This window comes from Caenorhabditis briggsae, assembly GCF_000004555.2.
Source record: "Caenorhabditis briggsae complete genome, chrV, whole genome shotgun sequence".
NCBI classification, from domain to species: Eukaryota; Metazoa; Nematoda; class Chromadorea; order Rhabditida; family Rhabditidae; genus Caenorhabditis; species Caenorhabditis briggsae.
The window spans coordinates 12,044,632-12,069,475 of NC_013488.2; the positions used below are offsets into that span (position 1 = coordinate 12,044,632).

The 24,844-nt window shown below is 37.3% G+C and overlaps 4 protein-coding genes and 1 non-coding gene across 5 annotated transcripts; 4 read left to right on the plus strand and 1 right to left on the minus strand.

Annotated features, from left to right (window-relative positions):
• Nucleotides 1-7,983: 7,983 nt before the first annotated feature.
• CBG18911 lies at nt 7,984-10,709 on the plus strand (the record flags this gene model as incomplete). The annotated part of the gene is made up of 9 exons (XM_002637193.2): nt 7,984-8,194; nt 8,276-8,355; nt 8,406-8,528; nt 8,742-8,906; nt 8,989-9,509; nt 9,620-9,789; nt 9,871-10,043; nt 10,094-10,371; nt 10,451-10,709. The coding sequence occupies 9 exons, from the start codon at nt 7,984-7,986 to the stop codon at nt 10,707-10,709; spliced, it is 1,980 nt and encodes a 659-aa protein (XP_002637239.2).
• Nucleotides 10,710-11,159: 450 nt separating this feature from the next.
• Nucleotides 11,160-12,947, plus strand: CBG18912 (the record flags this gene model as incomplete). Its single annotated transcript, XM_045237790.1, has 7 exons — nt 11,160-11,206; nt 11,258-11,390; nt 11,440-11,508; nt 11,582-11,845; nt 11,889-12,157; nt 12,208-12,348; nt 12,401-12,947. The coding sequence occupies 7 exons, from the start codon at nt 11,160-11,162 to the stop codon at nt 12,945-12,947; spliced, it is 1,470 nt and encodes a 489-aa protein (XP_045096610.1).
• Nucleotides 12,948-14,106: 1,159 nt separating this feature from the next.
• On the plus strand, nt 14,107-15,810 carry CBG18913 (the record flags this gene model as incomplete). The annotated part of the gene is made up of 7 exons (XM_002637195.1): nt 14,107-14,238; nt 14,284-14,352; nt 14,402-14,695; nt 14,741-15,009; nt 15,058-15,198; nt 15,248-15,601; nt 15,648-15,810. The coding sequence occupies 7 exons, from the start codon at nt 14,107-14,109 to the stop codon at nt 15,808-15,810; spliced, it is 1,422 nt and encodes a 473-aa protein (XP_002637241.1).
• Nucleotides 15,811-16,076: 266 nt separating this feature from the next.
• On the minus strand, nt 16,077-17,622 carry CBG18914 (the record flags this gene model as incomplete). Its single annotated transcript, XM_002637196.2, has 7 exons — nt 16,077-16,146; nt 16,197-16,338; nt 16,657-16,781; nt 17,041-17,230; nt 17,276-17,346; nt 17,399-17,495; nt 17,544-17,622. The coding sequence occupies 7 exons, from the start codon at nt 17,620-17,622 to the stop codon at nt 16,077-16,079; spliced, it is 774 nt and encodes a 257-aa protein (XP_002637242.2).
• Nucleotides 16,939-17,010, plus strand: CBG28483. The gene has a single exon. It is a non-coding gene (tRNA).
• Nucleotides 17,623-24,844: the final 7,222 nt, after the last annotated feature.

Sequence of the window (24,844 nt, forward strand, 5' to 3'; positions counted from 1 at the left end):
GTCGCCACAGATCGATGGAAAAATCGAGAAAACTCTCGAAAAATCGTGATTTGCTGAAAAAGAGCGAGAAAAAACAAAAAATTAAAAAAAATACGCAACTTGTCGTAAAATATGCGACTTGCTGACCGTAGTCACATTTGCGAGGCCGGCCTCGCGAGGCTTTTTCTCAATGGAGCGCGCCGAGGCCTTTTTTTCTTCGGCCGAGGCTTTTTCGAGGCCGGCCGAGGCCCGGCCTTCGTTTTGGACAGCCCTGGTTTTTTGTAAACTTCTGAACCACTTTTTTTCCGGAAAAATTTTAAATTTAAAAATTCAGTTCGAGAAACCAGTGATAAAAATAATGGGGGTGAAATCGGGATTCAGATCAATTTCAATATTTATGTTTTAGGTGCTTCTTGGTTCCCGGGAACTCAGGACTTCAAGGACACCATCCAGGACACTTTCTGAAATTGGCAGGAGTTCAGATGACAGGAGTAGTAAAGGAGAATAAAAGGTGAGGAAATGGGAATTCGAAAATATTTTAAATTTTCGTTTCTTGATCTGTATTTCGTAAACTTTTGATATAAAACTTTTGAACCATTGGGGCGAAATCGGGATTTTAAAAAATTCCGAATTCAATACACCAAAGTAGAAAATAAAAGGTGAGGAAGTGGGGATTGGAAAAAAAGTTTGAGAACTAAAAATACTTTTAACGGCTACCTTGAAATTTAGGGGGTGTATTTTCACGTGCAAATATTTTTTAAAAAATAGAAAAAATGTGTAAAATTTAATTTTCTAATTAAACTTTTGTTTTATAAAGTACGACCGGCCACACAAGACCACACAGAAAAAGGTCACGCAAAAAACAAAGATCCAAAAGTTGAGTACCACCTTTCAACTCCCATTGACTATTCTTTTTTTGGAAAAAGGCAATTTTATGGGCAACCTTTGCGAAGAAATTAACAGAGAAATTTGAACTATGGCTAAATTATCCCTGTTATAGTCAATAAATAAAACGCCAGTCAGCAGAAACGCCGGTAGTGGGAGGAGTTCAAAAGTTTTCATGCAACTTCGATAAGGTAACAAAAATTGAAAGAAAATCTCTGCAAACAAATATATATATAATTTCAGGTTCCGAATGTCTCCAGAGGTACTAAACGGACGTCGCATCTTTGTGAACTTCGTGAACTCTTCTTTGTGATTTATTTTTATTGTACTCTTCTTGCGCGCGCGGTTTCTTCTGTGATTGGTTTTCCGTGATCTCTCTAGTTTGGAGCAGAGTGACATGGACAGTCCGTTGTCTGTTGTCAGTTAATTTCTGGCTGTGCGCTATCCGTGTCCGTTGTCCGTGGGAAGAAGTCTGAGTCTGAGTCTGAGTCAGTCTGAGTCGTGGGAGTCTTTTTTTAGTTCTTGTGGGTGTCCTTCCGGTTGTGTATTGAGTTTGTCGTTCGAGAGTTTATAAATCGTTTTTCCGTTTGTGGTATCGTGGATAAAATTTATTAGAAGTCTTGTCAAACCTTTAAAAAGCGTGTGTGAAACCTTAACAAAGCAAAAATCTATTGGATCTGGAAAGAAGTTAATAAAACATTTCAAAGCCCGGTCTAGAATATGAATGAGTATAATTCAAGTTCAACAATTTTAATGAAGTATTCTGGAAAAATTTTCTCAATAAATGATTTAATCTGGAATCGTTGCATTATGCTTTTGAGACAGTTACAAGAATTAGACCAAACAGGACAAAAACGTTTTTCGTACAAAACATGTAATTTTGGTGAGATGCTCCTTGGCTGTTGGCTTGTAACTTCTAAAGGGGGGGGGGGGGGTTCATAACAAAACATGTATTTACCGATGCGTTCGGATAGAAGACCTTGTTTTTTACGAATATAACGATCATAGGTTTTTGCAGTTTTAGGTTTTCAAACTTCGGAAAATACATTTGTTGTTGCTGAGAATAGTGGCTTTCAATCCCATTCAATAATCGTTTTACTTATGAGTATGTTTTTAATACTGGTCAACAATGGCGAAACGTTCTGACAAAGAAAAAAAATACACAAAAGAGAGCCAAAAACACCTGTCCATTATTATATACTCTTTTTTCAGTTCGGTGTGAAACGAAAACGGAAGCCACCACACCGCGATACCCACCCTTTTCTCGCCTCTTTTCACTCGACTAACAGCTTTTTTTCAGGTAGTCGCAAAACCACAAAACACCAAGCAGCACTTCTTCTTCTTCTTCCTCTTTTCTTTTTCTTCCCGTTGTCATGCGATACGAAAAAGAGAAACTCATCTGAATTCAAAAAAAAAAACAACACTCGCATATCCAATTCGGTGAGTTTTATATGAAATTTGGTTCAATGCAAATGAATGAGAACAAAAAAGAGAATTCTAGAAGGAGAAGCAGGTGATCAACTATTGCTCATTTTTGAAGAAAACATAATGCACCCGAATGGAAAAGATTAGATATTCTTGTTTGTCTGACCAAGATTAGATAAGGTTGCTAGATATTATTTATGCAAGTGGGTGGGTTTAGTTCAATTTTCTAATACCACAACAAATTTCAAAGATTTTTCGGTAAGTAAATTTTTTATAAAATTTGAAAACTATAGACTAGTGAGTTTAAAGTTTTGAAAAAGTTTCCATACCGCAAAGCATGGAATAGAAGAGCCCCTTAACTTTCACCTTTGAGCCAATATTTCTCGGCTCCTGTAAAAGATATGAAAAGTTATCAACTGGTAAATCGCTTATCATAATATCAGAAGGGATCTGTTAGTTGACGCATTTTAGATAGCTTACATAGGAATTGAGATATTTGAGATCCAACTTGACAGTATGGGGGCCCTTCTATTACAGGTTTTACCCTTTTCCACTCTCGTTTCAAAACGAAAATCGGATAAAAAAGTATTCCCAGGTGAATCTCATTGACCCCGTTCCTATTCTCTCCTCTCGCTTCTTCGTTTCCAATTTCTTTCAAATTTTCTCTTTCGTTTTAATTTTGTCATTTCTTCTCACATATTTTGCAAGTTAGTTGAGAAGCTTTTTCCTATATAATCAAGCTTTGATAAGACTAGTTAGAATGACCTCGAACCGAAAACTCGTGACTTCTTCAATTATTTAAGACTAAATTGAAATTCCGTCTGGTTCGTTTATAGTTTCAGTTTTAAATCAAAACTTGTTCCGTTTACTTATAAATGAAATGTGTTGGCGGGTCAAAAAGATTAACAATACATTTTTGGCAAATCGAGAAAAAAGAACTGAATAGGTTGCGAAACGAAACGACGTAATTATGCGTTTCTGAGAATGAAACCGGTTTCAATGAAATTTGTCCGATTATCTGATCAGCGTCAAGATTCGGAAATGTTTTTTTATAATATGATGATGCTGCAATCAAGAAAGGTAGATCAAAAATTGTAAAGATGAAGGATGAAAGATTGTGGAGGAAAATAATTAACGAAATAGGAGAATAAAGTAATATATATTTCCAAAAAAGGTTGCCGTACGGTGTCTTTTTAGGTACTTCCAGTAACAGGAGGTCTGGCCGCCATGGTAGACTCTGATGTTTCGAATAGGATGAGATTAACTTTAAATAAATGACCAGATGTTTAAAAAGAACATCCTTGTTTCTTAGAAATAGATTCGTTTTGAAAATTCTAGAATGTTGTAGGTCAAAATCTTGCTATTAATTTGCCATAGTTTGGTCGGCTTTAGTAGCGGTCTTATCCGGAATCTCCGACCAGAAGTTGAAGACAACGCCCGAGTTGAGTTGGTCTTCAATCTTCAAAAAGTTCAATCGTTATACAATTCTATAGATCAACTACTTCACCGTTCTCCACCCAGGTTATAGAAATCGCAACCGATTTCTTCAGATTGCCATTCGACATCTTAACAGTGTCTGTGTTTTTGTTTTTCTAGCAATCAACTTTTTTCCATTATAACGAAAATCCAGAAAGAGAAAACAACACAACAAAAACAAGTTGTTCTTTATCGCCCTTAAGAAAAAAGAATGAAAAAGTAAAGAGAAAAAAGTTGGTTATGATTAGCCACATTCACTCGAACACCATGCTAGCCGACTGGTTCTTTCATTCTGCCACATCTCCCGACGTTCTGCCATTTCTTAAATCCCCGATATTTTTTCTTCTACATACATATCTTCATTCTGTTTTGTTCATCTTCTCAATTTCACAACACCCTCTCTCCCTATCAAATACTTTGTGCGGTGATTTGTAAACTTTGAAATCGTCAATACTGATTGTCTATCCTTGTATCATCCACTAACTAATTCTAGTCTCAGTCACTCCTACCATAAAATCATCGATCATCTGATCATCTCACCTGTAGGGCAAAATGACGTGTTTCCCAATTTTAAAGAGAAGAAGAATCAGCGAGATTCTCGAAAAAAGGAAGAATTCCCTGTTTGGTTTCAGTAAACCGAAGTTTTCGATTCAATCAGAACCGATCAGAGGGGGTGAAACGAACGGGAAAAATAATCGAAAGTGTTATATGGAATGCGCCACTTTTGGTCTGATGGCAGTATTGCCCTAATGAATGGCCCAAAAAAAGTACGGGATTTGTATTACAAAATTTGAGGGTAAACAATAGAAACCGTTTTGTTCCGAATCCCATCAAAACACAATGAAACTGATTGAAACGTATTATCACGAAAACTACATATTGAGAAAATATCAGAAATCTTCATCAATTTTTGCAAATCATCCTTTTCACATGATTTCGATGACGTATTTTTTCTTTTTCTAGATACTTCGAAACATCTGAAGCTCCGTTTTGATTTTAGTTACCGTAAAACATGCAATAGAAAAGTCCCCTAACCTTTCACTTATTGTTAGAGCCAATTTTTCTCGGTCCCTGAAAAATATATCAAAAATGTGTGATGAACAATTTAATAGTGGACAACTTTTATATATCTTTGACAAGAGCCGAGATAAATTGGCTCAAAGTTTATAGTTAGGGGCCGTTCTAATACAGATTCACGGTAATTCTCAAGATAAGATAAGAGGGACTTTTATAAGGTTTGTTCACAATATTTTGTTTGTTCCGCGACGCTTTTTTCAAGTTTAAAAAATTGTGAATCCAACAACTGATCCTAGAACTAATCCTAGAATCCACAACCCAGTTTCCTCATTTTTCCCACCTACATCCTCTACTTCCTCCTTCCTCCTCTTCTCTACTTCGTTTTTCCAGTTCTAATTTTTTGGGCATACGCAACAGAAGCCGCTAATGTCTTCTACTTCTCTTCAGATACTTTCCCTCTCTCACTCAATCTGCCGCAATCAGTCGTTTTCTTCCCTCATACACGGGCATTGTACATTCCTGCCTAAGCCCTTTTTTGAATGCCAATGTTGGTCATCACACTAACTTTAACCTCTTTCTTTGCAATTCCAACCTGAAATTGAATCAGGGATTCAAACTTTGGTCCCTCATTTAGGGTCTCCCTAAAACTTCTCACTTCTTTTTTTATTTGTTTCAGTTTTTAACAGTTCATGATCTCTGACTATTTTTACTACATTTTTAAATTCACAAGACTTGTTGCCGACCTATATTTGTGATGGTGCTTTTGTCATGTTTTGTGTATATGTGTGACAATATCAAAACATCACATCATCTTCTTCTGGACCTTTCCATTCTGAAATTGAGACTTGAAAAAATAGTGATGTCGTTTGAATAACAACGGCTCAAAGTATAATTTTAGAAGAACATGCAGAAATTTTGTGGTATAATAGAGTTACAAGAAAAAAGATTTTATTAGGAATGTTTGGGTTCAATTTTAACCCAGCTATTTCGATTTTTGTAGAGAAACATTTGAAAAAATTGCACAAAAACATTTGAAAAAATTTCCAATTTTTTTTTGAATTTTTTCAGAAGTGGAAAACCCGGGCTCACCGGGCCGGGCTCGGCCGCAAAAGTCGCGGGTCGGGCACTGCTTTTGCAAGTATCTATGAAATGAACTCGAAGTTAAATGACTCCTTCTCTGAACCTATTTTTTTATTTGGAACGAAAATTAATTTTCATACTTCCGTTGTCAAGAATCTTCTAGACTTGTTATTTTTTATCTCCCTGAATACATGTCTCGACATTGTTTTCGATATATGTATCCTTAAGTTGTTTATCAAGAAACTAGTCTAGTTCAAAAGTCAAAACGTGATTTCTTTGACTGTCGAATTCCAGACACATACTAAAAATAAGTTACTTAAACTATTTTGGATTCGTTGAAACGACGGTCATGCTCATGTTTGAGAAATTGTTTATTTTTTCGCATTTTAGCATAAGTACAGTGAATTGATCAATTTAGGGAATGCGTGGAGAGACATGACTCACATTTCTTCCTGAATGTGTATACTTACGATAATGTGATGTTGATATGGCTTCGGAGACGATCTCTGCAAACTTTCATTACATCATTTTCGTAAAATGTTCACAGCAAAATTTGAAGTGAGAGAAATCATGATAAGATGATCTAATCCGCCCTTTTCGTGTCTGATGAGTATTTGAAAAAGTAAGGAATTCCTATGTCACAAACTACAGATACAGCTGTAGTGTGCGTTTTTGAGAACCTGTTTACCAGTATAGCCTAGGTTAGAATCACCGGGAGACTGATCAGAAGAAGAAATGTGTAGCCGGGAAGAGAGTCTCGAACATTCTAACAAAAGTTCGGTTGATCTGATTGAAAAATCAATGAAAACAGTGACAAATATCAAAGTCTCGAAGATTGGTCAAATTTTTTCGGTATCTGTAATAACAATACGATGAATGGAGAAAGTGTGCAAAATAAAAACTGGAACATGTGATTGAAATGATAGTATCTAGTAAATTACAGCAAAACAACGTATTCTTGTAGTGGAAAAGGGAACACAATAACAACAACATAGTCTGCAGTTCGTCTTTAATCCTGTTAATGAACAATTTTGCAGAAAAAATGAACTGTTGGGTCAAGATTCAGGACTACCGTAAAACCAGTATTAGAAGGGCCGGCTCTTTTAAAGTTCCAGGGTACCTCCTGATGACAAGGCATAAGTTACAGGGGCCCTTCAATTAGAGGGGGACCTTCTATTTTACAGCCTTAAAATTCATGAAAATCAATTAATTTCATCAAAAATTCAGCAAGTTTTGGAGCAAAAAGAACGTTTCAACAAATTTCTGTGAAACTGCGGAAATTCCGGAATATCTTTCACTGAAAACGTACGGAATTTTTTAATTTCAAAAACACAATCTTAAGATGGCCCTCTATTACGGGGTCTTTTCGATTTTTCCAAGACCTTTCTAATACAGGTTTTACAGTTGGTTCAAAATTCCAAACAAAATCATAGTTTTGATTTTCAGAGAATCAGAATGGCTTCAGCTTGAATGATACCACGGATATTTTCATTTTCTCTGAAATTACTTTTTAGAAATCACCACTGAAACAATACTGATCAGAGAATACTATTCGATAGGACGTTGTTTTTTATTAAATAAAAACATAGTGCTGCTTTTTAATATTACGAAAAAGTTGGTTACGACTGACCAATCATCAACTTCTGAAATGCCCAAAAAAACACACAGAAAAAAAAGAGTTCTCCCAAATTCTGACTTGTTTTTTACCTCGAAAATCAGCTGAGTACATTATTTATTTGGTTAATTTTTACACCCTTCCTCGAACGTTATCCTATTTTTCGAATCATGTCATCCTTGTTTTTGTCCTCATTTAGATTTTTTCTGATCTGTCATAAAATTTTGGCAAACAATTCAACTTTTTGTGTCCATCCGTGTTTCACAAACTATAAAGAAAGTACATATCTAGTATGTATCCTTTCAATCTATGTGTTTTCTGTAACTGAATCTTCGTCCATCTGACCTGCAAAGAGTCATTCGCCCTAAAGAAATCTTCCTTCTGCGTCTCTTGTTTGCCAACATCATTTCCTCCCTCTCCATAATTTCAGAAAACAACGGAGAGTTTTTCATCGTCTTCTCTCATTCTGCGTCTCGTGATCTCTTCCTAGTCCCCGCCCACCTCAAATGTATTTCTCGTCGTCATCAAATTTACCAGCCTGGTACTATTTAAAAGGACCAAGATTCGGAGGCGAGAGCCCAGTACCGTTCTGTCATTTCAATTCTGTCAGAGCTTCTGAGAAACCAATTTCAAAATTTCCAAAATTAAAAGTCAAACAACGAAAAAAGAGTCATTGCAAATTCAAGATGCCGCAATTACTATTCCCAACCCGAAAAGGTAAGTTTAGAGAAAAATTTTAAGGTTTTTGAAAAATGGAAGAAATATCCGTTCTCATTCTTAATCTCTATTAATTTTCAGCCCGTGTTCGAACATCGAGCAACCAGGATAATATGGGCACCTGCTTCTCAAACTTGAAATCTGGAAAAGACGAGAGTTCGGTAAGTTTTTTCAATTATATATTTTCAGGTTTTAAAATTTCTAATTATAGATTGTCCGCGTCCAACAAGGACTTCTCGAAAGTTTTCGTGTCAAGACTCCAAAAGGAGAAGTGTGTGACGTCTTCCACGGAATCCCATACGCAGAGCCGCCAGTAGGAAATCTCCGTTTCAAGGTAACCATTTATTGATAAACTAGTTTCGGATAGTTTCTGATTTTGACGTCAGCAGCCGAGCGATAAAATAAGAAATTTGCCGAATTCTTCGAAATCATCTAGACAGTTTTTCTCTGTAGTGGTCATTTAGAAATGACCTTCACCTGTCAAGTGCAGGTGTGTTCGGCAGTGATTTATCTTTTAAGGGACTGCTTCTACAAGGTTTTTTTGCAGAAACCACAACCTCCAAAGCCATGGGACGGAATCAAGAAATGCAGTAAGTATCCAAACAGATCAATTCATAAAGAAATGCCATGGGATAAAGCATTACCAAGAGCAAATCAAAGTGAAGATTGTCTCTATTTGAATGTTTTCGCTCCAAAAATCAGAGATGACAAGGTAAGAGATTTGTTTCAAAATCAGTGATCCTCTTCCGAAATCGAAACAACGACACGAAGAATATAAATCAATTTCATTTCAGAAGTACCCTGTCTTGTTCTACATTCATGGTGGCGGATATGTGATGGATTCTGCGGAAAGATATACTGCCAAGAACATTTGCAGACTACTCGTATCTCGAGAAATCATCGTGGTCACTTGTCACTATCGTCTCGGATTCCTGGGGTTCTTGTCAACCGGAGATGACGTGTGTCCCGGAAACTTTGGACTGTTCGATATGCTGGAAGCGATGCGATGGGTTCATTCCAACATCGCCTCGTTCGGTGGGGACCCTGACAACATTACACTTTCCGGACAGTCAGCCGGCGCTGCCGCCGCCGATCTTCTATCTTTCTCCCCACTCGCAAAAGGCCTCTTCAATAAGAAAATCGTGATGGGTGGCAATTCATACTGTCACTGGGCAACAACAAGCAAGCAAGAAATCAGAGAGTACTGTAAAAAGTGGGCGAAACGACTTGGTTGGAAGCCACAGTTGAACTACGCGTCGAAGAGAGAAGAGAGTCTCGACATCTTCAAATTCTTCAACGAATTGCCCACTTCAAAGTAAGTATTCAGTTTCCGGGGAAGAAACTATTCAGGGTCGATTTCAAGGTTGAACCTGTTTATAAACTCTAGTTTGCTCAAAACACAACATTTATAATATTGAATTTCAGACTCGGAATGACCATGTTCTTCTCTAACACCATCTTTAAGGAATGTCAGCTTCCTCTTGCTCCTGTTGTCGATGGAGACATCCTTCCTCATAATCTCAAGATTCTTCGAGAGACTCAAGAACACGTACCATCACTGATTGGTGGTGGTGAATACGAAGCCCTTCTTTTCTGTGAGTTTTTTTTTTGAGATTTTCAAGGAAATCTCAACCCAATCCTTCTCCGAACAGTAATTGAAGTATAATCTCTTCCAGGTGCAATTGGTTTGTTACGTGGTACCGAGAAGGAAATTAACAGTGCGATTGATGTTTTGTCGAAGAAAAGCGGATTGCCTCGGTCAAAAATCGAAGCAATGACCGAGAAAGTTTACGGGGACTCTCCCGCTTTGAGGGCTGATTCGAAAGCCAGAAAACTATTTTATGTCAATGTAAGAGTTCACATTATGTCAATCATTCTTCTTTACGTCTTCCGTTTCAGTTGATCTCGGATATATTCGCAAATTACGGAAACTATAGGTTCATGAGAGACTGCCAACGTCGAGGAATTGAATGTTATGGGTACTCGTTTGACCATCAAAGCAAACAAATGTGGGGATGGCTACAACACGTGGTTCCATTCACCGGTGGAACTCATACTTCTGAACTTTCATACCTTTTCGACTGCAATTACATGTCAGCGCCACTTGGAATGAACAAGACCGACAAAGTTGTTAGTGAAATGACCGCCGATTACTTCACAAACTTCGTCAAGTTTGGGTGAGTCATTAATTTCTTTTTGAACTTTAGTTCTCGAACTTCTCTTAGTTCTTCTTTCCTGAATTTGTGTCTTTTTCAGAACTCCAAACGGGCCGAATTCCCAATTACCAGTTTGGGAACGGATCTCATCAGACGATGACCAAATGAAACTGTTCAGTATCAAACCAGAACCAATGATGAAATCAACTTTGTATGGAGACCGTATGGAGTTGTTCGAAGACCATATAGGAATGCTTTACGAAGAAAAAGCAACAGCTCCAATAACTCCACGTGGTGATTTTGTTCCCAGCATCGTTTCTTCTGGAAGTGACAACAGTTTGCATATTCTTGTTAGCTAAATTTCTACTTTATTTGCAGTTTAATCTTTTCATGTTTCATTTTGCAATTTCCCATCCTGTCCATTAATTTTTCCCGGTTTTGTATAGTTTTACCAGCTAACATGATCTCACTCTTTGCTTTTACAATGACCCCTTTCCCCCCAGATTTCAATCTGATTTTCTGTAATATTTCTGAAATTTCATGATAATAAATGATGACAATATCTGATGCAGCAGTTGAGTTCGGCCGCGGGAGGTCAAAAAAGCGGTTCAAGATGCAAAATAGAGAGACGAGTACAGATTATTCAAATTGAGAGGAGGAGCGGAATTTTATTCTGTATAAAAAACTCAAACAGATAGAATTTTTAGAATATCATTCAATTTTAATACCTTACATTTTCATACTGTAACCGTTTGAACTTTTTTTTCCCTCCTCGGGTTTCCAATTCAATAGTTCCAGAACGTTACAAAATGACGGGATCAGTTGGGCCAACTGCGGACAAGCCAAAGGAGGCCGAGTGAGTATTTTTTGAGACTTGATGAGAACGAAAATCTGATTTTCACTTTAGATTGTCCGCTGGGAGAATACTGAATGAGAAGCAGACAGATTGGAGGTCAATGTGGATTTGCATATTCCTTCAATTCGTAGTTGGAGTTCAAATTTCTGTGTATTACATGTCAATGTGGCCGTATTTGAGTGGCGTAAGGGAATTAATATCGGATTAGACATAAAGATCTCAAAATATTTCAGCTTGATAAAAACGCAGATTTTGATTTTATGGGATGGATCGTTGCAGCTTGCAGTATTGGATCATCGATAGTAAGTACATTGGCCTACTCTAGATCTCATAATTCTATTTCCGTCAAATCCAATCTTCGGAGTCTGGAATCAGAAAACCATGTCTGTCAAATGGCCAGCAATATTTGGTTTTCTGATGGCGGCTGCTGGACAAGTGTGGTACGGTCTACTGACAGTAGCCACAAATGCCAAATGGTGGATGCTCTTCGCTAGATTTTTCACAGGATTTGGAGTAGGAAACATTGCGGTTCTTCGGGTTTACGCAGCTACTGCATCCACCACAAAAGACAGAATGCGAGCAATTTCTTTTGGAACTGCGGGCTTTGTTTCTGGAATCTCATTTGGACCTGTTATTTCCGTAAAAGTTCTTTTTTATATTTTTCATAAAAATAAATTTACAGGCAGTGTTCACACCGCTCGGTGCAGACGGACTTCGAATTGGTTTTCTTGTGTTCAATATGTATACAGTAGTCGCATATCTGATGGCGTTGACTTGTTTCTTATCATGCATTGTCATTTACATTTTCTTCGAGGAGAGTTACGCTGGAATTGTTACGAAGGAAGAGAAGGAAAATGATGATCTGGTTGTACCAATGTTCGATATCCCTGGATCTATTATTTGCATTTACCTGTTCATGATTATCAATATTATCTCAACAAATGTGGAAGTGTAATACTCAGGCTCAAAATGATTTTTTGTTATTTTGACCTCAATTTCAGAATGTCTACACCATTGACCACCGTACTTTACGACTGGAAGGATAGTGATGCAATTTTGTACAACGGTATTACCCTCGCATTGAGTTGTATCGTTTCTGTGACCTTTCATGTGATTCTGGGAACTAGTCGAATTGGAAAAATGTATGCAAATCCTGGACTCGAATGCACCAAACTGAACTGTTTCCTTTTTCAGGGACAAGAGGAATCAAATGTTGATCGGAATATTTGTGTTCCTTCTCTATCATGTATGCATGTACCCATGGGAGTTCTACTCAGGACCATTGAATTTCATACCAGAAGGCGTTGAGACTACAGAAGCGGGAGGATGCTATGCTGAGTATCTATGGTGCCATGACACAACACGTGTACCATTATATGTATATCTGTTCTGTTTTATTGTGTTTTTCGGATTGGCATTCCCGTTCGTAGAGACACCGGCTGCAGCCCTTTTTTCGGAAGTTTTGGGTCCAAGAAAACAGGGAACAATGCAAGGATTCTTTTCACTTGGAGGAAGTATTGCACCTGTGATTGGCTCCATTACATCCACGTATGTTTTGCTCCAACATTTTAGAAGTCAAACTTTTTTCAGAGCCCTTTTCAAATATACGGGTTACCGTTATATCATTGTACTTCAAAGTGTGATTCTTGTTATCGGAGGAGCTCTCATTTTGATTTTCTACAAGAGGCTGGTACCATTGAATTTGATCAAAAAGACGGAGAGCGAAAAAGTGACAAACTGAAATGTATCAATTGGACATGCGGTCTAAACTTGTTGATTTTTGTTGTTTTCATGTATTGACTTTGAATAATTTTCAATAAACCTTCTTATGTCGATTGGTTATGTGTCAAAAGCTCGGGTTTCCAAAGAAAAAGTGAAGCACGAATTTACAGTTTTAGAATATTCTTGTTGTAAAATTTGGGTGAGAAATTTGAGAAGCAAAGAAAACAGTTTATTTGATCGCAAAAGTTTCGGCGCGAAAGCAAAAAGAAGGAATTCTACACAAAGGTCCAAAAGGCCTGGTCAGAAATCGCGCCCCAGACAGCTTTTAGGCCACACAAAGTTCAACAATTTCCAAGTGGACATGGAGCAGTTGACCTAAAATACAGTTGACCTTTATATGTATTTTCAATCAACGCGCGCTTTTTTTTTCTCTCATCGTTGTACGTTTGATACTCAGCCACCGAAAAGAAAAATAGGAATCTTAAGGTTTTCTGAGGTGAAAATTTTTGTTTTTGTTGTTTCTGACCAAGCTTTTTGAACCGATGGTGCTTCTTCATTTGAAGAGTAAGGAATGAGACGAGAAGATCTGTTAAAAACAATGAAAAGTTCCATGCTCAAAAAATTGAAAAAATAGAACTAAAAACGAACAATTTTAATGGCTAATTAGAGAAAAAGTCCATTACTTATCAGGGTCTATAGCAAATTACAGTCAAAAAATTTGAAGAAAAAACAGAACGAAAAGGACACAAGATTGGTGAAATGAAATTTCAACAATACAGTTTAACAACTGAAATATTAAAGAAAGTATCGAAAGTATCGTCTCGGAAAATGACCTTTAACATTTTGAGGTTCGCTGAAAGTAGAAAAACCAATTTTCATGCCATCTAAATTCGATTACTGCAAATGAAAAACTTCAAAAATGTTTTTTCTGGCTAAAGTAAAAATGAGTATTTTGAGTTTCTGGCACTTGTCACTTATGGAGTCACAGCCATTTATAGAGTTCAATCCATCAAACAATCCGCATTTTGTAGTGATAAAAAAAGAGGTCGACCACACAAAATACTGAAAGAAGGGCGATTATTCAGATGGCGTAGTGATATTTAAACACCAGCGAGAACTAAACTCAGAAGTGTTTTTCTCTCATACTCTGTGTTTCGAAATCAAACACATTTCTGAAAATGACATCGGAGAAATGCTCAAGCGAGAAGCAGACCGATTGGAAATCTATGTGGATTTGTATATTCCTTCAATTCGTAGTCGGAATTCAAATTTCTGTGTATTACATGTCAATGTGGCCGTATTTGAGTGGAGTGAGTTTTAACTTTGAAACGGAACTTATGTGATCTTTTTTTCAGCTAGATAAAACGGCTGACTTTGACTTCCTAGGATGGGTTGTAGCCGCTTGTAGTATTGGATGTACGATTGTAAGTTTAACATTTCATGAACAAAAAATGCGAATAGTTTTATTTTCAGTCAAATCCAGTCTATGGATATTGGAATCAAAAAACCATGTCTGTCAAATGGCCAGTTATCACAGGATTCTTGATTGCTGCTGTTGGTCAGGGATGGTATGGACTTCTTGGAATGTTCGATAATGTCAAGTGGATGATGTTATTCGCTCGTTTCTTGACTGGTCTCGGAGTTGGAAATATCGCAGCTCTCCGAGTTTACGCAGCGATGGCGTCCACTCCAAAAGACAGAATGAGAGCGATTTCGTTTGGAACTGGAGGTTTTGTTCTTGGATTTTCATTTGGACCAGTTATTTCGGTAAGTTATTTTGTCAAAAAAGATTAACTCATTCCAATGTTTCAGGCTGTTTTCACTCCATTGGGTGAAGCAGGTGTCAGAATAGGTGGATTCGTTCTGAATATGTACACTGTTGTTGCATATTTGATGGTTTTGATTTGCATTTTCGGATGTGTCATAATCTATTTCTTCTTTAATGAAAGTTACGTCGGAATAGTGACTAAAGAAGAAAAAGAGAAAGATGAAGTGGAAGTTCCAATGTTTGATATTCCAGCTGCGTTGATTTGTATTTATTTGTTCATGATTGTGAACATGACTGCAACAAACATCGAAGTGTAAGTTTTTCAGGAGACGGAAATTTAAATTATATGACTTGATTTCAGAATGTCTTCTCCGTTGACCACAGTACTTTATGATTGGAAAGACAGTGACTCCATTTTCTACAATGGAATTGCACTAGCAATTAGTAGTGCAATTTCAGTGTCATTAAATATTGCCCAAGGCGCTACTAGACTTGGAAAAATGTAAGCGAAATGAATATTCGAATCTTATTGATAGCAAATCCGTTTTCAGCGATAAAAGAAAGCAAATGATTTTCGGACTGATAATGTTTTTGCTCTATCAAGCATTTATGTTCCCATGGGGATTCTACTCTGGACCACTGAACTTTTTGCCAGCAGGTGTTGAAACTACAGAAGCCGGAGGATGTTATGCTGAATATCTCTGGTGTAATGAAACAACACGAGTTCCTCTTCCCATCTACTTTTTCTGTTTCATTGTCTTTTTTGGTATCGCATTTCCATTTGTGGAAACCCCGTCACCCACTCTTTTCTCTGAAATTTTGGGTCCAAGAAAACAGGGAACAATGCAAGGATTCTTTTCACTCGGAGGAAGTTTGGCACCTGTGATTGCTTCAATTACGTCTACGTGAGTCTTTGGTAGTATTATCTCCCACTGAATTGTATATTTTCAGAGCTATCTTCAAATACTCTGGCTACCGTTATGTCATCGTACTTCAAGCAATAACTCTTCTTGTCGCTATCGTCCTAATTTTACTGTTTTACAAACGATTGGTACCCTTGAAAGTGATCAAAAAATCCAAAGACTCGACAATTTCTTGTGAATCACAAAACTAATTTTTCGCACAAATCACGGGTTCTGTATTATTTATTTTCCATTCATTTCAATTGAATAATATACTTTTTATTGTTGTATGACATATAAATTAAATTTTCGAACATTCTCAGCAAGTCACAGAAAGACACTCGGATAAAAAATAGAATAGAGATGATGAAATCTGAGTAGAAATATTGTAACTGGTTCTGTAGGAAAAAGGACAGGAAAGACCCCAAATTGACGTATTTACAGATATTTGAAAGACGAATCGCACACTTGACCATTATTAAGCAATGATCCACTTGTCATTGAACTTCATTACACACGTATTGTATCCGCAGTTTGTGGCGCAGCATCTGAAGATCAGTGGGATTTGAAATTTCTCAAAATGTTTTTAAAAACTCACTTTCTGATATACAATCCACTTCGGCAGTCATTATCAGTGTGACACCAGTTGGCTCCTCTGGTGGCAACACATTTCACTCCCAATTGGAAGGGATCCGGACATTGATCAGAAGAAGCAGCATTTGGGGAGAGAGAATTGAATACTGAAAACAAATTAGATGTGTTAATACTGTGAAACCTGTATTACAAGGGCCTTCTAATAGAACGGCACTCCTAGAGGGATTCAGAAAAAAAGAAGGGTGCCTTTCGAAACTGGTTGTTTGAAATTGAAAACTTCTGTACGTTTTCAATGAAAACTATTCCGAAAATTCCAGTTTCAAAGAAATTAGTTGAATACATTTTTTACTCAAAAACTTGTTAGTTTTGGTTAAATTTATGGATATTCATGAATTTTTAAATAAGAATTTTTGAAAAGAAATGACCGGAAAAGCAGAAAGGCAACTAAAAATGATATAACTTACCAATACTTCTTCTCGGATGAAACACTTGTGCTCCAACATGCACACACATATTATAATTGCATCCAGTTGGACAACACATTGACGCCGTCGTTGATCCTCCTCTGCAGTCCATATCACTGTTACACCTGCAAGCAAACTCTCTCGTTTCTTTTTTATCTCCATCGTTTTTTTTCTTTCTCTTCTCCTCCTTCTTTTCGTTTCCCTTCTCCTTCTTTCCTTCTTCTTCTTCTTCTTTCTTCTTCTCCGTTTTTCTTATCTGCTACTTTTCTTGTCTTCTTTCGTGGGGGTATAGCTCAGTGGCAGAGCATTCGACTGCAGATCGAGAGGTCCCCGGTTCAACTCCGGGTGCCCCCTAGTTATTTTTTTACTTTTTTTGAGACTCACCAATTCACACTTCTAGTTTTTCTACAATTGATATTCATGGATGTGACTGATGGACAGCTGGCTTGATGAGGATTTGTGCAGCAAGAGCCTTGTTCGATTCCATTTGTGCAAATTGTTCCAGATTCACATGCTGTTGAACTCATACATGAATGAAAATAGTTTCGGCAAAGTGGAAGATTCCCAACAAGATCTGAAAAAAAGAAAAATTGAGTTTGTATTAAAAAGAAAGCCTTACTATTGGAGAATGAGTGGAAGACATTGAATTGAGAATTCACATTATTACTGCTAGGATTGAAACTGTTAAATCTAAAAATAACTTTCGTCTTATAATTAGATCTTATAAAAAATATCAAAAAACCTGAAAGTATTTGGTGCTTCATATGTAGTCGGAGGATTGTAGAATCCCAAGTCCCGCTGAGGTTTGATGATGTGACCACATTCTGATTTTGCTACTCCTAAAGAAATTCAAATTGTCCAATAAGTTCAAAAATTTTTCCGCTCACCAAGTTTTTCATAATAATCACAGAGAGTCATATGCTGCGATCCCACAACTGTGATTCCAACCAGCAGCAGATGGATCATTCTCTGAAAATTTTTAGGTCTAGAAGGAGGTCGATTGGACGAGTCGAGGTAAATTGGGAAAGTAAATGGAAATGGTAAATGCGTGAAAACTTTATGAAAACACACGCAGAGTCTCTCGCTGCTCTCGCTCCGCCCACTTTCGCCCACATCTGGCGCTATTGTTAGTCTCTGTGTGTCTTCATCTTACACACTCTCTCATTCTTTGGTCATTGGATTGTCTTGTTGTAACTGAGTCGCCAGTCATCGGACTGGAAACAACATAGAAAAAAAAACTATCCGGAATATCGGAAACGTGTGGGTCCACGTGTGTTTACCGCGCACCAGGCACCCCCAGTGTTATTGTTTGTACTGTACTGGAAGTCGGGGTGCGGTTGGGCAAAATAATGAGGGGAGAGAAAGCTAAGCGTAACTGGAAATGCTGGAACCTTGCTTGCAATGTTCAAAAACATGGAACAATGAGAGCATCGGAGATTATACTGAAACATGGAGGAATTTCTTATATTAATTTTCATGTCCATAAGCTTGACCAGGTGCTCTTTTGAAATGAACATTGTGGTAAAACAAACAAGATAATCTTGTTGAGGGGAGAACAAAAATAGAAAGTGCCGAAAGGTGTGATGTTGGGGGAAGACGAAACATTTTTTGGTAGTGGGAAAAAATTGAAGCACTTATCGTAAAACCTCTAATAGAAGGGCCCCCACATTGTCAAGTTTCAGTTGATTAATCTTGGCTCCTTCGCAAGATATCAAAATGTCAACTAGTAAAATGCTTGCGATATAGTGATGAAGAATTTATCAGTTGACAACATTTTTATATCTTCGACAGGAACTAAAAAAACTGGCTCAAAGTTAAAAGTTAAGGTGCCGTTCTATTGCAGGTTTTACAGAAAAGTAAAAACAAAAATATTATCAAGGTTAGAAAACAAGACAATTTTTTCCTAGAATGATTAATCGATCTTGCTGATAAAAATTAGATCAAAAGGTTTACCCTGAAGGCAGTATAAAGCTTCAGGAATTCGAAAGAAAAGAGTATCGCCAAAAAGTTATCAGTTAGAAAAAAATTAAACGTTTCACGGAAATAGGTGGAGCCATCATCTTCCACCCAACGTAATACAATCCGGCTCGTCTCACAGCAGGCAGGACCAACTCTACGTCAGGCTTGGAAAAAATGCAAGAATTAATCCTCTTTTCGAATCTAATACAGTCAATGGGGTATCATAACGAAAGGTGGCAATAATTGGCCGAAACGCAAACAGTGGCTAGGGAGAGTGAGAGTGTGGGGTGCCAATCGGTTTGTTTCCGGTGATATATGCGTCAACTGGTCTTTTCATGAAGGTGCTCTAGCCGCAAATGAGCCGCGAGAGGCGAACCGTATCAAAATGTGTGAGTGTCGTCCTTCACGCGGATAAAAAAATAGGATAAGAACTGTGGAGCGCAGAGAGGCAAAGATATCAGAGGAATGCCTTAAATGCACTATTGAGTGTTTTGTGTATCTGTTCAGACGGGATAGGATAAAGACAGTTTTTGATTGGGGATTGAAACTTAGGACCAATGTGGTACCATGATTGAAAGAAGTTTCTAAAAGATTGAGTCTAATATTTTTTTGAGTTCGGTTTTGCGATGCTTCAGAAAGATTCGAATTTATTTTTTTTTAATTTCTGAGATGTTAGAGTAATTGTAAATTCGAAAAACTAAATCCATTTGTATTGTTTTTTTAAACTATAATTTTGAAACCATATTTTAGGCATGAAAGCGTACTACGAATACAGTTTTCACTCTTATATAACTAACAAGCCAATTTTTTGTAAGCCAATTTATCTCGGCTGTTGTAAAAGATATCGAAAAGTAATCAACTGACAAAATATTTTTGATATTATGGCGAACATTTTGTAACTTTACCTTTTCGATAAATTTTACAGGGAATGATATACATTGGCTCAAATTCGTAAGTTTCGGTGACACTTTACTAGAATGTTTACGGTGATTCCAGGTTACAGAAAAATTCAATGTTAACTGTTTTTTATACTCAATTCTCCATAACAAACTATCAAATTTATAGCTTTTCCAGATTCTCGTTTCTACAAAACATCTATTCCAGATGTTGATCTTTGGATCTCTAACACTTTTTTGTCTTCTGCTCACACGGGTCGGATTAATCGGGAAAGCGGTAATTGATATACAGGAAGCAGCCGTGTTGCGTGTTTCTTTTCCCTCGCCGAGGTGTGAAACGAAAAGGATCGTATGCGTTGCGGATCAGAACAACACATGAGTCCGCGGAGCACACGGGCGGTGGCGCCGCCCGGCAGCAGATGTATGCAAAGAGCAACAAACACGAAATACAACACATTTGCAAGTTGTATTGCCGGGGAACAAAATAATGTTTTGAGTACAAATAGGAATTTGAGGAGGACTCGAAAAACAATTGAAACAATTGAAAATTACAGGAAATGGTGTGAAGTGGGACGATGGATACTATCGAGGATGGAAAGAGGAAATATGATCATTGAACGAATTAAGTTGAGATTTGAATATTTATTTTACATTTCAGTTTTAGATAATTTTGTGCATTGATTTTTTGAAATTAGCAGAGCTCTTAAAAATTGGTTCAGCTTTAACCGTTGAGTTAAAAAAAGAAACGATTTGTTTTCAAATAAGATGTCACTCAAAGAAAAAAAAATATATTTTTTGAATTATATTTATGATGTTACATTGAATATTTATGATGTTACATTGCTCATAAAAGTCAATTAGTCTGAATGATTTGAGCCGACTGAGTCGAGAAGTGGCAGACGTCGGCCATTTTATGGCACGGAAACATGTAAAGACCGTAAATGGTTTGTCTTTGATTGTTGACACACCGACTACGACGCTCAACGCCTATTCACACCTTTTGTGTTCGCGTCGGACGGCTTTATGTGTTCATGATACATTGCAGTCAAGACGGACGTGCTGCCGATGCATCTGAGGAATGAGGTAGGAAGGAAGACTGGACTCTGAACCTGAACATGAAAGTTTAAGTACGTGGAAAGTCTCGATGGTAGAACTAGTAAACGATCGGAGATCAAGCGTGCAACTGATTTTTGAATAACGTTAGGAGTCGGGTTACGATCGGAAGACTTCCAGCTGGTACACCAGAGGTCATGAAAAATCAAAAAAAATTCTCGTGGAACAAGTTTTGTACTTTCGAATGTCTCTATAGAGGAACAGGAAGAACCAACGTTGTCTGTTTTTCAGACAATACCTCCGCATTATAGTCGTCGAGCCTCATAGTCATATTTCTCGTTTTCAGTATAAAAACGGGCCAAAAAAGGGTCCCTTTCAGAAGTCAGAAAATATCGCGAAAAAAATCTTTAAAAAATTTGGATATTGGCAAAGTAAATCAATCATGGTCTGTTTTACACTTTTAACATTTTTCAGTGATTGACAATTTGATAGCCGAACTCCAGACTCTTGATAATGGAAAAATGGCCGAAAATCAACTGGAAAATGAGTTTTAGTATATCTTATTGACCGATAATGTTCTTCCAAATTCAGACATTCGAATCCCTTCGTTACAAGTATGAGCTAAACACCGCTCACTTCGCTAGTCAAAATGAACTCGTTTGTCATGCCAATTGTTTTATATTTAGTTGTATGTATGCATGACATATAATTTCTGTATAGTTGAACTTTTCCGCTACACAGTCCAGTGATATTGCTCAGACTTGCCCCCTCATTATCATTAAACAGAAACTTAGTATATTTTGTGTTTCATTTCTATTTTTGGTATTTCGTATAGTAGTTGTTTGGAGAGAGAGTTGTCTAAAAGCGGCAGTTAGTGGCTCCGCTTTCGCGCACTGATTAATCTCAACACGCGGATAAACTAAAAAAGGGAGCAAGAGAGCAACAACGGCAAAAGAAGGTAATGTTGATGAACCTGAAGAAGGAGTAGAGGTGAGCTGGACGTGGTAATTGGATTGATAGTGGCACTGAGTCATGGCCACATGAGCTATATAGATAACAAAAGTATCAAAATTCGTATAGCAAGTTGGTCGAAGAGCTAATTGAGATCCCTGAATTATTCTGGGTTTGTTGAATTTTGTGTCGTATTGAAGACCCCTTGTTGTTGCTCTAGTTGTTAATGATTCAAATAGAAAATATAATAGGGTTACGGTAGGTATCGTAACTTCTGTAATAGAACCATTTTTTGAAAAATTTGTTAATTAAAGAAATAGAAGCACACTTGTTTCTATTACAGTATCAGCGGAAAGTCAGATCCATTCCAGCAAACATATATATATATATATATATATATATTTACTTCGTATACAGCATTTTGAGCTCAATTATCGCAGTTCTTTCAAGAGATATTGACAAAAATTCAACTGATGAATTATTAATCACAATATCACCAATATTTTATCAGTTGACAGATTTTTGATATATCTTAGAGGGACCGAGATAATTATGCTCAAAGTGCATGTATAGAGTAGGGTTCTTTTATAGCAAATGAAAAATTGCATGATTGAAAAAGTTAAGCCATTATTTCTTGTTGCTAGAAAATTAAATCTTAATTAAGTGTATGCATGTTTCTGTAACCTAATTTTTTTGTCTCTCTGATTTTGAACGCAATTCATCATTTTTCGAATGATTCCATTATACGCTCCTAAAAATCTGATCCATAAAACAAATCTCAAATTTCCCCATCGATATAAATCCAAATATCCCCAACCACGCCCCCTTCTGCCCAGCCCAAGACTTCCAGTTTAGTCCAAAAAGTCTTGACTTCCATAACTTCCTCCTAACAAATCACTGAGTTTTTTTTCTTTTTTATTGGTTTTGAGGATGCCCCCACTCTCTCCGATCAGCTGACGCACTGCTTCTTTTTTTCATCTTTTTTCTTTTTTTGAGTGTCCACCCAGCTGGTCGTCGTCGGAGCTGCTCCTTCTTTTTCTTCTTCTTTTTTTGCCATCATCATCATCATCTTTTTCTTATTCTTCCTTTTTTCCTCTTTCTTCCACTTTCCCATCCAATCTGCGCGGTGCCGACCCAAATGTCGCCGTGCCTTAAAGAAGTGGTCTAGTTGAGAGGCCAATGGCCGAAACTGGAAGAGAATAAAGAAAAAAAGAGTGGGGGATGGCCATCTAGAAGAGACATAGACTGAAATGGAAAACCACCAATGTTTAAAATGAAGAGAGAGATAGAAACACCGACGGAGAGGGGGTGAGAAGAAAAAAATGAAAGAATAAACGAAAAATGCACACCGCACATAACATGACAGCACTGGCAGTTTCGAGTCTTCAACAGCGTGTTGACGGGTCGCCTTCTTCCAGGAAAGGTCCCTCTTTTACTGACTGGACAAACATTTTTTCACCTTTCACACCTTTTTCATTTTTTTCTTGGTCTTTTTTCTTTTGCGGACTTTCGAAGGACTTTCATTTCCTAATCTACCGTAACCCAACATCCTAGATTTCTTCCCATTTCTCATGAGAGCTTTTAGCTTTTTTAGTTGTTTTTGTTTATACTAGGTCTTTTATTTTCGTATTATGTTGTATATGAAGCCTAAATATGGAATATTACGACGAGTCAAATGTGTCACTTCTCATTGTAGAATTCCGTTTGAATTTTCTTCTGAAGTGAGAGCAACTGAGGAAAGATTAAATTTGAAAACTATGAACCTTGTGTTCAACGCCCACTGATTATTCGAAAAGTCAAAACTAATTAGAATTACAATTGATGTTCATTGTGTTTTTCGTTTTTCGACAGTTTGACAATGTTACATTTGGAAGTCGCATAATACCTACTGTATGTTACCTCCCTTTATTGAAACTTTTGAACTGGAACCACTCAATTTCCGGTCTTTAGAGTACCAGCTCCATATTTTATTTTGCTCCAATTTTCTCATATTGCCTACACCATAACGTATGTACCTTCTCATTTGAAAAAAAAATCACCAGTGATTCATTTTCTACTATTACATTCTTCTTTTTCAATCTGACTCTGGTTTATTTCCTCCTAATCCCGGTATCGGCCTCCCAAAAGAATTGTTCTTGGTCTCCAGGCTCGTTCTTTTTTTTTTGCTTCGTCGTTATTTTGTGTGTTCTTCGAAGCACTTCTGAAATCCTCAACGACAAAGAGAGTGAAGCAGCAAAGCTGAAGAATGCGGAGCTTTAAAGTTTTTTGTGGACAAAAAAACGCGGTCAAACGAGCGGACCCATGCCGGCCCGGAGAGGAATAGTAGACGGGGATCAGAGAGACGCAGCTCAAAACAGCTGCTCATGACGATGTGAGTATTATGTGTAACTGATCGAAAACACATGCACAGAATAACAGATGAGCAGGAATGAGGAGATGGTAAAGCTGAGAAGGCTGAAGATCTTTCGATTCTCGAAGGAGCATCTGGAGAATATTGGTTATGATGATAGGAAGGAAAGAAGAAAGAGATCTGGAGCATGTCCGATAAAAAACAAGACCACCCTGTGCTTCTTCAATATTTGATTTTTGTAATGGGTTTTTAGGGGATACTGGAAGATGTTGAATGAGCTCGGAGATGTTCGTGTGTTATTCTTTTTCATATTTAAGACTGAGATTAGGAATGACCAGTGGTGGTGTCAACAAGAAGATCAAAGGAAATTCATTTTTTTTGCAAATTCATCATCGTGATATGTAAATTCTAAAAACTTGAAAATCGATTTGCTGTAGGCTCGTAAAATTTTAAGAACCTGTACTTCATTGTCAGGAATTTTTCTCGCAAATCTTAAACCTGTAATAGAAGGGGCCCGGTTTCCCTGACTCAAATTAATTGGACGTTGCCGGCAACTTCTGATCGGAGCTTAGATTCCAGATAAGACCGTTATTAAAGCCGACCAAACTGACACAAACTTATGACCATACTTGTCACGGGCCGGGCCGGGTCAAAAAAAAATTCGCCGGCCCGGCCGGTGTCAGATTCCAAAATTTCCAAATTTTGAAGTTTTCATTGAAATTTCTATAAATTCCGATACTTTTATATGGGCGGATTATCCCAAGAAGTTGTTTTTGAGGTGGAATTCAATAATTTTTTCTAAACCCATCCCGAATTTTGATATGCTTATGACAAGGTTCCGACCTAAGAGTGTTTCAACTTTCAACTTCAATCTGACCGTGGTCCGCTATAGAGCCGTTCTTGAGCAACTTCTAACCAGAACCTGGCCAATATCCATCCGAAAGCCGAACTCTTCTGAACTTCTCACCAGAAGTTACAA